General features: G+C 38.8%; 1 protein-coding gene across 12 annotated transcripts; it reads right to left on the bottom strand.

Annotated features, from left to right (window-relative positions):
• Window positions 1-974: 974 nt before the first annotated feature.
• ANP32E (acidic (leucine-rich) nuclear phosphoprotein 32 family, member E) lies at window positions 975-12,456 on the bottom strand. Of its 12 annotated transcripts, XM_009580223.1 has the most exons (7): window positions 12,265-12,414; window positions 11,520-11,642; window positions 9,869-10,034; window positions 8,205-8,330; window positions 7,955-7,959; window positions 5,949-6,003; window positions 3,139-3,797 (listed from the first exon to the last, which is right to left on the bottom strand). In XM_009580223.1, exons 1-7 carry the CDS (start codon window positions 12,322-12,324, stop codon window positions 3,733-3,735), a joined length of 600 nt encoding a protein of 199 aa, XP_009578518.1. In that variant the 5' UTR covers window positions 12,325-12,414; the 3' UTR covers window positions 3,139-3,732. The 12 variants fall into 12 exon arrangements, with proteins under 12 accessions (XP_009578486.1, XP_009578518.1, XP_009578495.1 ...); XM_009580191.1 differs by lacking the exon at window positions 7,955-7,959 and having other exon boundaries at window positions 975-3,800; window positions 8,173-8,327; window positions 12,265-12,456; XM_009580200.1 differs by lacking the exon at window positions 7,955-7,959 and having other exon boundaries at window positions 3,139-3,836; window positions 8,173-8,318.
• Window positions 12,457-13,564: the final 1,108 nt, after the last annotated feature.

Here is a 13,564-nt window from a genome sequence, read left to right on the forward strand (position 1 = left end):
CAAGTTTTTCCTGATTTTGAAGACGTGCCTACACAGCACTAAATTTCCTCTAGTCTCCTTTGCCATGCATGTACCAGAATGGAACAGCTTGGGTTTAGTTAATATAAACCCACCACTATCCCCAAAAGGTAGACTAAACTTCTGTTAAAAACAATCCTAAAGCTCAGGTTCCCCATTTGGTTTCACTCCAGTGGGCAAATAGGTGCATAGGGAATGAGCGGCCAATATAGAGCTTTAGATGGAAAGGCAATTCCTCCCCACACTTAAGAAAAAAAAATCCCAGAAAACCACCACCCATTTCTTGGCTAATCACTCAAAAAAGCCTGTTTAGTTACTAGCTTTCTCAAGTGCATCCAGGGGATTTTTGCCAAGAATGCTGGACTAATCCCAAAATAAAAACAATGCTTTGTCTAGCTGTATAGGAGAAGCAGCTTTTTTTAAAACATTGTTCTTGACTGAGGAATAATTCACACAGACCGAGGCAGCTACTTTGAAAGGACGGCATTAGACATGCAGCTCAGGCTGTGGGGCACACCAAGTCAGCATTTATGAAAAGCAAAATATAAACAGGCTCTTGATTTTCATTTTTGTTTCTTAAGACTCAGCCAGACTTGCATAGCTCAGCTACACTCAAATGGTATTGATTTATACAGTGTGCAAAAGCCCTGTCAGCTCCAACACTCGTTCCTACATTAAACTCATCTGGAAACACTCTAAGTGAACTATCCGGACATCACTTCGGGTTTTCCATAGCATCCTTCCTCGACTGTGACAATGTTACCGAGAACTAGAGTATCATAAAGTCCAAGTTCTAGCCCCAGAAAGATACACAGTTCTGCAGGTTTCCCCAACAACAAAAAGATAACAGGAATTACCTCTTACTCCATTCCTTAAGAAATACCACATTCTCCACAGCTGTACATACTAAAAGAAGTAATCCAATACAATAGTCTCAATTTATTTGAAATAATTCGGTTTGAAAACTTTTTAATTTAAAATTTACAGCACACGTGGGGAGGAAACATGTTTTGTTACAACTAAAAATTATCAGAAGAGTGCTGCAGGGTTGTTTTCTTTAATTTAACACTGTCATGGCTTTATTCAAAACACAGTTGCACAAAATCAGTTACTCCAAAGTTTAAGGAAAGAGTTTGATAAGGAACCGAAACACACTATATACATACTGCCATACAAAGAGCATTAAAATAGGACAAAACCTCTACAAAATATAAAACCCACCCTTACATATTTGCATGAAAAGACCACCCACCAAGCAAAAAAGTTTCAAAAGTTATCTGGAGGCTCTGTATTACTTATTTTAAAAAATGCTATGCTGTTTAATTGCATGCCAAGCTGACAAATATGAAACTATACTTAGATGGTAACACTGAGGAAAAGACAAAGTTACTTAGGAAGTTAAGTTTTGTGTGAGGCTCAGATTTTTAGATGTAGCGGCTGAAGCAAGACGCTGCGAGTTGTTTTTAGCAAGTGTCAGGTCTGCCTATCTTAGGGAAGGTCTGCTAACCCCTTCTGAGTTTATTCTGTTTTGTCCAATTAGCTCATCCAATGTCAAAACTGGACTCGCTTACTGAAACAAGACAAGCACTCAAATAATTTTAATCCATCAAAATAGTGAATTTTTCCATCTAAAACTAATTTTATATGCATCAGTAAAAGACAGTTAAGGAAAACCCTGACAATGAGGTACTTTAAAGTACACACTTATAAATAATAGGTTTCAATCATTCACCGAAACTAAAAAAAGTAAGCAGAAAGATGGGAAAACACACTTTTCTATCTCAAAGCTGAGCACAAAGCAACTGCCTTGAACACAGAGCCTCCATGACAAGATAGGATGTGCACTTACCTAAGATTTCTATTCATTCAGTATTCATACACAAACACAGGAACTTAGATTGTGGTTGCAAATGTAGTTTTACCACTACTTTTCTAGTGTCTTTACAGCTATTCGTTAAAAAATGCAAAACCCATTTAGTCAGTTCATTTCCAAGTATATTGCCATCTGCCTGACTCGTTTCATTCAGATGCCTTTAATGGCTGGCTATGCTTTACAGCTACATGAGAAACTATGATTTAAGGCTCTATTCGGGGGAAAAAAACCACACACACAAGAAATTGGGCTTTGCAGAACTTCAACCCTGCAGTATCTAAACTTGATTTAAGAGTTGGAAGTCACATTTAAAGTCTGCTAGTGTGTGAAATACCTATTAAATATTCACAGGTAACCGATCTATGGGTGACTGACTCTTACTTAGGTCCAGGAAATCTCCCTCTTCCCCATCCTTGGTGTCTCCCCCAGTTTAATGGCAGCTATTGTCAGCCAAGACAGATACAAAAATAAGTCTCTTGAATAAAGCTGTGTGTGATATTTGGTTCAGTACCTAGGTGAAACAATGTAAATTAGTTTTATATCAAGACTACTGTTTTAAATCCAAATCATGACTGAAAGAGGAATGCTGTATGTCTGAACTTGTTTCGCAGTGGCTCAAATAGAAAACATGAATCCATTGGGGCAGAATTATTAAGACCTGTTGGTCACAATCAGGCTGCTAGAAAAAAGCTTCTCTGCATGTCTCCTCTACTTGCCACCAACTGTATGCAATGGAACAAGTTTCTGCAGCCATTCAATATAAAAAACCCTAAACTATTCACTAGTATTATACGTGAACTTGAATGTTTTGCCTACAACCAGATTTAAAAAGTTTAAAAGGTGACCTGCGAAGAAAGACTAACTTATGTTCCTCTTTCCCCCTTCAACGATTCTATAAAAGTGTGGGGGGTTGTTTGAAAAAAAATGTGCTTGAAGGAGTTACCCGTTAACTTCTGCATTAGAAATGCATATATTTTATAGCCAAACACCATGATTGTTGCAGAATTCCCGAAATGAAAATGCAAGAGCGACGTAAGTGAAAGTTTAACAAAGACTTCTAGCGAAATGGTTTAAAACTACAGATTTTTTGCTTTTGTTAATACCTGCGATGACTATGTATTTTCGAGAAAATTTACGCATTACAACCCTTTCAGTTTGCCAAGATACGTTCTTGAAGGTATCTAGTGAATACTGCAGCAAACACTGAACATCTGAACAAGCAGGAAAAAAAAGATCTTCTGAAACCCACTTAGGCTTTACAATGTAACACACAAAATGAGGAGAAGATTTAGAAAAATATTACAGGAGTCACCTTTTAAAAATCTGAAATGAAAATGTAATCTAGTTGTCGATTTCAAATAGAATCCCTGGTAAACTCAGACTATAGTCAACATCTCCTTTAAAAGAGACTGGAATTTGCCATATAGCATTTTTGAGTTCAGCTTTTTAAGTATAAAAACTTTAAAATCTTGAAGGAAATTCACAATATTAAACCCATGTGAAATGGGTGGTTTTTAACTCTGGGCTAATGATGACCAACACAGCAAGCTTGTAGAAAATTAAAGAGCTCCAAATAAAAGTCTAGGGGAAAAACTTGACAATGGCTTCAGTGATTATAGGGCTGAAAATTGTCTTCTACATATAGGTTCACTAACAGGCTATTATATCTTATTTGGAATGATAAAAAGGGCAAGAATAGTAAAACCACACTTCTCCTATAAAAAGTTAACATATTATCTTCTGTAGGGACATCTATGGTACATGGAGACATACAGATCTGCATAATCACTATTGCGTATTCTGTAACTTAAGAGTCTGGTCCTACTTGTGTCTATAACAAATTAATCATCTTCTTCCTCGCCTTCATCTTCAGGGTCTCGTTTCCTCTTCTCCCCTCGAACGCCCTCTGCTAAGGAAAAGAGGTATGCATACATCTCATTAGGTTCTGCTCAGACATCATAAATGTAATGTTATACTTGTAGAAAAGGTAATTGAAATGGATTAGCGTTCGTTTGTAGTTAATGCATTCACCACTATAATGTCTCTGTTGCTTATGGCTCTCAAAAAAAGATCAGTTTACATTACTCTGAATAATTCATGCAGGCCATATTAAACTAAGTTCAAGCTAAGCATGTGATGTTCCATACAGGAATTATCAAGATGAAGTGGATTCATAAAAAAGTGTTTCTGTTAACATATATTTGAGAACTAAAATGGAAATGACATTTTTGTATCTCCCTAACTTTAGTTTTTAGAAGTTGCATACACCCTGCCCAAAACCCAGCAGTTTTTGCAGCTACCAAGTGAAACGTGCTCTGTTCTCTCTCCAATGACAAACTGATACAAGCATCTTGCATAAACATCTTTGAGCTTATTCTTAGAAATATGCTTAATTCGGTCAGTGGACTGTGCGCTCTTGTGGTGAAATCATGAAATGCAATTTTGTCAAATCTAATAGATTTATTTTCCAGCAGTCATTTCCTGGCTAATTAGCCATCCTGACCTCCTGCTTTGTTGTCTTAATAGATTCGAAGGCTGCATTTGTAAAGGGTGAAGAATTAGCATTACCATTTCAGAATTTCATTTTTTTCAAGTGCAAGACACATCTCCAAAAACTGCTCCATTAAGCCAAGCGTACAGATGAGACGGGAACTAGTCTGGAGAGAAATTCTAGAATTTGTCTACAGTTTACACAGACTTCAGGGCTTCAGCATTAATACAGAACTTTGCTGCTAGGGATAGTTTAAAGATTAGGACAGAGTTCTTAATCATTAGAAAAGCAAAGTTCTGGAAGAACCTCGTAGCAAGAAAAGGACAGAGGAAAAGCCAGCTAATTTTAAGACGAAGCTTGCTTTTTTTTTTAAAGGGACTTTAGCAGCCATTGATTGGTAGTAACAGGGGACTCCTATCCGCTGTCTTAATCTTTCCACTTGGAACAGAGATGCGTACAACTAAGCCACCCATCCATCCACCCCCAGCTCAGAGTACGCTGGTATCCGTGCAAGAATCAAGAATAAGCCTTCTGCCTATAGAGCAACTTCTGTTCCAGTGGTCCAGAACAGAGCAGGAGCATTGAACGTAAGGCTGGCCCTTCCCTGAAGGCTTGGAAACCTCAATCAAGGTGCAAAAAAGAATGAGTGATTGTTTGTCCTGTTTAACTTCTTGCAGGTCCTTTTTAAAATATCGGAAGATAAAATAAGAAGTTACTTTATGAAAAAATACTCGAGTAACCCACTTCTTGCAAACAGAACTTTACATTCTGCAAAATACCAAAGGAACAGCATCAGCCTGCAAGAATGCCACTTTTTCCACATCAGTTATACGCACTCGATACACTATACCTTCTTAAAGCAGGATGAACCACACACACTGGCATTTTTTTGCAAGCTTTTGACTATTATGCATGTGTCTGACATCAAAAAAAAAAGTAATTTATGAAATTAAGAAGTTACAACCATTGATAAAAAGACTAGACAGAAAAAACATGGTTAGGCTCACTAGCTAAGCCGTTAAGAGAGGATACTGGGTTGAGCTTGCTTCCTAGGAGTTGCCTCTCAGGTAGAGAGGTTTACTGGAAAAGCCGCTTTCAGCTCGATAAAGGGAAAAGATACAGCTGCTACTGCTGCTTCTAGGGCTTTGCCAGCGGAGCCTCTGATGCATTAAAGAAGGTATTGTAAATGGATGTAAATAACATATGCAAGGTATACAGAAGAGTCCCTCTCCTCTCCATGTTGGAAAAATTAAAATTTCTAACTGTGTAGGAGATCCAGTATCTTTCATTTTAGAAAAGTGCTTCAACGAGATACTTTGAAAACCTGTCATTTCTTCCTTATTCTTGTTTTACAAGTGAACGGACAAAAAAATACCAAATACTGCACAGCTACTTTACTACCTGCTTGAGCTCTTGCTTAACCCGATCCTAAAATACTTCACATACCTTCAGAAACAGACCAAACAGTGATTTATGCCATTAGAGTGCATATCCCAAACTTGAAAAGTTGAAGAATTATAAAGAATCAACCATTTTGGTCACAACTTGAATAACTTGAGAACTTACCTTCTTCCTCCTCATCGCCTCCTTCTTCAACATAGTCATCATCATCATCTTCATCCTTTACAAAAATTGTGAAATATTTTTTAAATTGCCGTTTATTTAACTTTTGCTTACATGCTGATCCTGAGCAGAAATTCAGAAAATCCCACTTACTCTGTTCAGAGGTCACATTCCACATTTACTTTTTCGTTACTGGCCATCTGTACAAGGGTAGGCAGCCAAACTGACTATAGTACATTTAATCACCCACGCCAGTGTATTATCTGGCCCGGTATTCTCGTTTCTTTGTTTTTCCCCACTTATCACTACCTTATGCCAGCTCAAGAGTAAGTTATTGTAAAATTAACTGAAGAGGCCACGACAGCAAATAGAGATGACAAACAACCTTAGTTTTCCTTTTAACCCTCTGTCATTAAAGGAAGAGGAGAAAGCAGAACAGCTAATATCTTTACAAAATCATTGTTTCCATGTCAAACGAATTAGGTTGCTGCGGATTTTTTTTCTTAGTGTTTTGTTGGGTTTTTTTTTCTTTTTTTTTTTTTTTTTAAAGCTGATAGCTGAAAAATGTAAACCAATTAACAATCAGCAGCCCCAGAAAATTAAACAATGGAGCAAGATCTCTGCCCCACTGGCACAATGTCAAGCCTTGAAGACAAACTGAAGTCTTATTTTTATATCCATCTGCTGTATCGAATTTTATACATAGGGTAATATAACAAGTGAAAATGTGAAAACATTAGAGAGCCCATCTGACATTTGCCCGTAGAACATGGGGATTAAAAAGCGCTCTCGATTACTTCATTGCAATTAGAATGGTGCATGATTTAATTTTCCAAATTATTTTCCAAAATACAGGGAAAAGCTAGCAGACTAGAACTCTTTCAAAACTTTACATGTTTCACCCTGACGACCACCTGTTCCCTACCTAAAAGAAAGCAAAATACAAGCTTAATACCTGATTTTGTTGCACCGTCATCAGAAGGGCCACGGTTCTGAACTCCCCTAACATTTTCATGGCTCTGTGTGGCAATTCCTAGTCACCTCATGTGCAGAGCATGTGCATATACCGACGACCACACACAATTAATCCCTGATATTATTCTTAGTCACATATTGTTCATTTTCCAAAGAACTCTCTCTAAGGTCTTGGCTTCAAAACAGATTTACTCATTTAGTTTTAGCTTCATTAATTGTGTTACAGACATTACCTCTTCAGAGCATTAAGGCAGGAACAAAGTTACATTCGTAAGCAAATCATATGAGCACTAGTTACAAGAACAAAATGAAGAACACCAAAGAGTTTAGTTCAGGATTTTCTGCACATCCATGTGAAATGCAGCCAGTAGGAAGTAAACTCTCATCAAAAGTCACAGTAATGGAAGTGATGTCAACAGGATTTTTTTGATCTGAAACGTAAAGCTGCTTGCACAGCCTTGCGCACAAACTCCATGCCAGACACATTCTCCCTCCAAAACCCCTGTAGCTGCCAAAGGAGAGTACTAAACCAGGACTCCTGGGTTTTACTTCTATGCAATAATCATTTAGGCATGACGAGTTTATATGTACAAGAATCTATTCATAACCTTGTAAAACATGTATATTTTCTTAATACTCCTCCACTTGCTTTTTAGCACAGTACTACCTGAAAGATCCTGTGGGCTATTCTCCACAGCTCTTCAACACCACCACTAAGAACATTTTCAAGTGAGTGCGTGGAAAAAAACCCAGCATTTATCACAGCAAAAAACATAGACTTTTCCTTAGTTTCACCTTACGTGAAGTACTGGTAACTTGTTGCTACTTCATTCTCTTCTTTCGCAAGACCAGGGCATTTTCTTCGATTTTCCGAAAGAAATTAATTTATTCTACTTAATATGTATTTCTACTCTGACAATTTAATTGGCAGTAATGCATAGTTTCAAAATGTTGGGGAGAACGGATTCGTTACCTTACAGAGAATAAAGAGGGTCTACCGTCCTGCAACATTAAGGGGTGGGATAAAAGTCAACCAAGCCTTGGAAGTCAGCCAGGACCATCTTCATAGCTGACAGCCACCACTCGTGTTCAAGGCAACACTTTACTTCAGTGACAGCAGCATTCTCTCTAAAACATCTCACTGCAACTACCCTGCATTTATATACTCTGTGTCTGTACATTTAAATTAACACAGAAGTCTGTAGGCGGTTTTTCTTCATTTCTTGGATTTGGTAGAATTTACAAACTTTACCTGAATCTCTTCTTTCATCAGGTATGAAAGACCTACTTCCTCCTCCTCTTCTCCTTCCCCCAAATCTGAACCTCCATCATCTTCATCATCTTCCTCTTCATACTCTCCTGGAGGACCAGCTTCATCCTCATCTTCATCATCATCACCTTCATCTCCTTCTGAAATGAAGGATACACTTATACATAAATGCTAAAAGTTAAGTTTCATTAACTTCTCTTTATGCAAGTTTGTATACACCAGGTCAAGCTAGTTGTAACGTTTTTTTCCAGAAGCATTTGGGGTTTATTTTTTTAAATGCAGGCAACATGTGGGAAACAAGCATGATTTTAATGAAGTTAATCGTTATAATTTTTTTCCATGAAGAAAGGCTACTGATGTTTTTACATCACAAGCTTCAGGCAAAATTCTCGATGCCTGAAGCAGCTACGTATGCAAACTCCTGCAAGGGAGCTGAAAATTTAGTCAGTGGAAGGGGAAGAGAGGCTTCTCTATAAAATCAAACCCTAAAATATTTAAAAGCAAAACCAGCTTAACATATTACATTTATCTGTTATTTAATCACTCACTAGTAACTATGAAACACCTACAGTTGATCTCTCATTTCATTTTTGTGTCTGGAGCGTATGATCACTTTCGCAGTTTCAGTTAGGTGAATTACAAGAAATGACAAGGTAATTTACTGCTTAAATTCATTTTCAAGTTAATAACCTATTAATCTATTTTCAAATATTGGGTTTATTTTCACATTCCAAGTATCAACTATTTGGCTTTCATTGAGTTCTTTTAAACCCAGGCTTCCAAACTTTGACATGTCTGAGTAGTCGTCAGCAGCCCCTTGACAGGGCGACCCAGCACACAGCAGTGGCAGCTCCCAGCCAACGATTTAAGGCACAGAGAAATCACTGAGAAACCTCTGTCATAAACAGATACAGCCCAAATCTCGCTAGTTATTTGCGTGGATATTTAGAACACAGACATGCATAAGGCGCTGCATCACAACAACAGCCCATCATATTTGCTAACAGCGCTGAAACACGTTTTGGATGTTTTCTTTCTTAACAGCTTTGACTGTGTCAGTCATCTGTTAAGCCAAGTACATTTAAAGAAGAGCACGCATACTGTTCCTGCAATCACATCAACGTAGAATTTGTAGCCACACACTGACAGACCTATGCCTACAGGTTTCGTTTTCCATCAGGTAACAATGGAAAAAGATGTAGGAATAGCCTCGTTAAGGACTACAACGGAGGTCAGATCAAAAGGAACTATATACATTTTTTGAACAAAAAATTGTATTATACTTGAGGACGGGACTGAAGCCATTAAAAAAACCAGGAAGATTATAATTTTTCATACAAAATAACTGTGTTTGTCCCCTCGCTTTGTATCATTCAGTAGTGCCAAAGTGCTTTACTACCGGCAACAACTTATTTTGAGAACGTTTATATCTTTGTAACATCTTTGGTCCAATTTCCTTAAACTCAGAAGGCTTCTGCAAGAACACTCAAAACCTGTGACAGGAGTTTTCCTTCTGTATCACAGTGTGTTAATACCAAACGAGTTCTACAAGTCCGCGCATCAAAAATAAGAGCACAGAATCGTGCTAGTGCATTCAAGAAGTCACTATACCCCACGCTACATCTATATCTTTATTACAGCATACTATTTCTATCCACAGTTTATTTCAGGAAGTTACCCTCATCATCATCATCTTCTGAGTCCGGTGCCTCATTATCTTCCTGATCAAATCCATCTAGGTATGTGATTTGCTGAAGCAGCTCAAAAATGCTGTCTCTGTAATCCTCGAGGTTTGTAATCTCACAGTTGAACAGGTCAAGGCTCTTCAAGTTTTTGAGATTTTGCTGAAAATAAATGAAAAGGGTTTTTTTTTCCCCCCATTTCCTGACGTGGTACTTCAAGTTACAGTGCGGTCATGGCCCAAATACAGTTAACCATATAGCCAGCTACAGAATTTATTTGGTCCCCATCCCTTCTTTTCTATTCAGTATTTTGCTCCCACAAACACAAACTTCAGTTCAAAAAGGTGTTTGCATAGTCAGAACGCTAATGAAAGTGCTTTTGCAGATCAACTCCACAGCACGTTTGCAGCACGCCCAACACATCCTTGAAGCGCTAGACCACCACGCACAGACTGCGTAACACACATTTGGGTTTGGTTTTTGTTTGCATAGCCCATTTTTGTTCACTCTTGGGCAAAAACTTAACAACTCCAGCAACCTTTCAGTAAACCGTTTGACTAATTTAATTACAGGCATCTTTGAGAAGCAAGCACTTGGTAGGACTGATAACTACACTACAGAATTTGCTTTCCGAACAATAAAGACTAGACAACTGATGGTGCTTTTTCTCACCTTTCAGACTTTACACACACGTACAGAATGAGACACCCGCATGGCTTGGCAAGCATCTAAGATCTAAATAAAAGTGTTTCTTCTATGGAGCACTAACTGCTTTACTTAGTCTACTAACTGCTGGCTTAAAGCACCATTAAAGTAGATGAAGAATCTTTATGAGCAGTTTTAAAAATATGCAGTCTATATCAAAATCCTAAAAAAAAGAAAAAAATCATCAGCTAGAGAAACGGGTGCACAGATCAGGTAGTGACAGGCGCTGGCAGCTTCCTCCTACATTTAAGTAACCTGCTACTGGTGCTTTGTTCCTAACTGACCGTCTCATACACACATCCTAATCACTTCACAGTTTAATGAACGCTTAAGGCAGTTGCTTATTAGACAAACTATACCTTAACAAACGAACACAGGACGATTAGCAAGACATAACTTGGCTACTTTTCTTTCAAAGACAAAACAAAAGCTCAACAATCTCTTATTCAGTACATCCCACTACTAACACAGAAGGAATTTTACAGGGCTACATTTACAAGTACTGTCTCTAATAACCATGACATCAGGTTAATAAGTCAGGACCAACTGGAATACTGACAAACCTAAAACACCGCAGTATCCGTTTCACCTGAGCTGGCAAGAAAAAAATTCATATAGAAGATATGACAGGTGAGAAAAGAAATTTAATTTCACATGCCTTTCAGCTGAAAAGGAATATAAGCAGCTAGAACATATCACGCTGCATCTTTGTACTTGCTGATCTTACACTGAACTAGTTTAAACCCCCCGTTTGCTGTTTCTATACTGTGCTTGAAAAAACTGCTCATACACAGCCCTTACAGCTCAGTTTGTACCATTCCATTGCAAAAAAATTAATTTACTGCAAAATCCATTGCAAAAAAATTAATTTATTCTTGATTTAAGAAAAATAGTATTTATTAGATTTAAATTTTCCATTAGCCCCTCTCACTTTGTACTTACGAGAGCTTCCACAGTGCCAAGATCTTTGATTTTGTTGCCACTTAGATTTAGATATGTGAGATTTGGACATCTTTCTGCAAGGACCTCCAGGCCTCCTGAGATGATGTTGTCGCTCAACTCCAACTATTATACACAAAAATTTAATTAAATGACTAGATTTTTACCATCAAATTCAGACCCGCATCATTTTTAATCGTTCTCCCTTTAAATGAACAGTTTAATCACAAAGCTGAACACTTTTGAAGAGTCCCACAAGTTAACAAGCACTAGCTGAGTTATCGCTTTGGCTGTCAAAAAGTTCCTTTAAGTTTACTTTGAGAATTATAAAGTACTCCTTAAAATCTCATGGGTTTGGATACTTAAATCTTAAGTTGGTAGAACACGTAATACTGGAATTCACTGCAAGCCTTTATTCTGCCAGTGATGTGCAACTTCCCTGGCTGGGCAACCCAACGGCCTCTTACCAACCATCGGCATTCAGCAAGACACGGCCAACCTCCACATTTTTAACAGACAAGCATTTACTGTCCTCAGAGTCATCGGTCAAGCCCCATTTGGCCATAATTAACTGGAGATAACCCAAAATGATTTCAGATCTTAAAAAAACATAGGGGGGATATGGCTGCCACCTCATAAAGCACCGACAGCGCCACGCAAGTTCAACCGCGAGTGCCGAAAGGCGCAACTGTGGGTTGTCACCCGCGACTTTTACTTCTCAAAGCGCTGGCAGGCGAGATACACGTACCTTTCGGAGCTTGCTCAACGTGGGAAGTTTGGCCAGCGATGTCAGCTCTACATTGGCCATGCTAAGAAACTCGAGTTCTTTAAATGAATCATTCAGACCTTCGATTTCGCCGTTGCTGGATCGGCAGTTATCGAGCACCAACTCTGTCACCTTCGAATAGGACAGCAAGTCACTTGTCAGTTTAATGAGCATCAAAAAACCACACGCTTCATCTAAACCACAACTTGGAGACCGTTGAATACCTGTTGGCTTGGTGTTTGTTTTAAATTTAGACCAGACTTGTGGTCCGAAATCACTGACACCCGCCTATTTTAAAAAAAAAAAAAAAGTATGCGGTTTCCCTTCCTCTGAGCATGCTTCAAATTCTGCAAAAACTAACCCCAACCTTTACTGATGGACACTTTTATAGCTTCCTATAGTGCCACCGCAGCCTGGGGTATAAGCTGCCCTCGTATACAAGTGAACTGATAACTTGTTTCTAAAGTCTAATAATTTCATTGTGCGTATTCAAACCTACAAAAACATTCAATTCCTTTCTGAACCCTAAACCTTCTGGCTCCAGATTATTTTAGCAGTGACTTCTGCAGGTGAATTAAGCCTAATTAAATCATTTCCTCATGCCAAAGCCACTAAAACAACTAGATAATCGATACAGGTCGCGTGCTTTGAGAAACGGTAACAAGGAGCAACCAGTTAATTTTAAATTATTTTATCTGCAGTGGAACATACCACTCATTAGAAAGGACATTAACAAGGCGACTCTTCCTTTCCCCTGTACACTTTTAAATAATAACCTTTTAAGACTGCTGCAGAAACCTCCCAGTGGCACACTTTGCCAGCTTCAAGTAAAGTCTCGCTCTTGTTTTATTTTTCCATCAGAAAACATCACTCCAAAACAAGCACGAAGTTTTAAAGAAAGCTGCCAGGGGAGAGGGAACCTTCACGGCTTCGCCTGAGAAAAGACGCACGCTAGAAGCGCACGGAGGCCCTTCCAGGTACCTTCCCAGGTCCCTGCCACTGATAAACTTATGGAAACACGAGCTGTTTGGTTAAATCAACAGTTTTAGGCACTTTTTCCCCCAAATCCCCCGCGGTCAGTCTCGCAGCGATACCGACGTATCTGGACTTTACTCCTGGGGCGAGCGAGAGGCGCAAATGCAAAAAAAAAAACCCAACAAGCCACCCTGATCTCGACGCAAAACCATCTGCCAGAGCCACGAGTGGGGCAGCGGGGTCCGCGAGAGGACCACGGGGGACGAGGGCCGTCCCACGCGACGTGTCCCCCCGGCAGCGGCGGGGG

The sequence above is a fragment of the Fulmarus glacialis genome, unplaced genomic scaffold (genome assembly GCF_000690835.1).
Source record: "Fulmarus glacialis isolate BGI_N327 unplaced genomic scaffold, ASM69083v1 scaffold36270, whole genome shotgun sequence".
NCBI lineage: Eukaryota > Metazoa > Chordata > Aves > Procellariiformes > Procellariidae > Fulmarus > Fulmarus glacialis.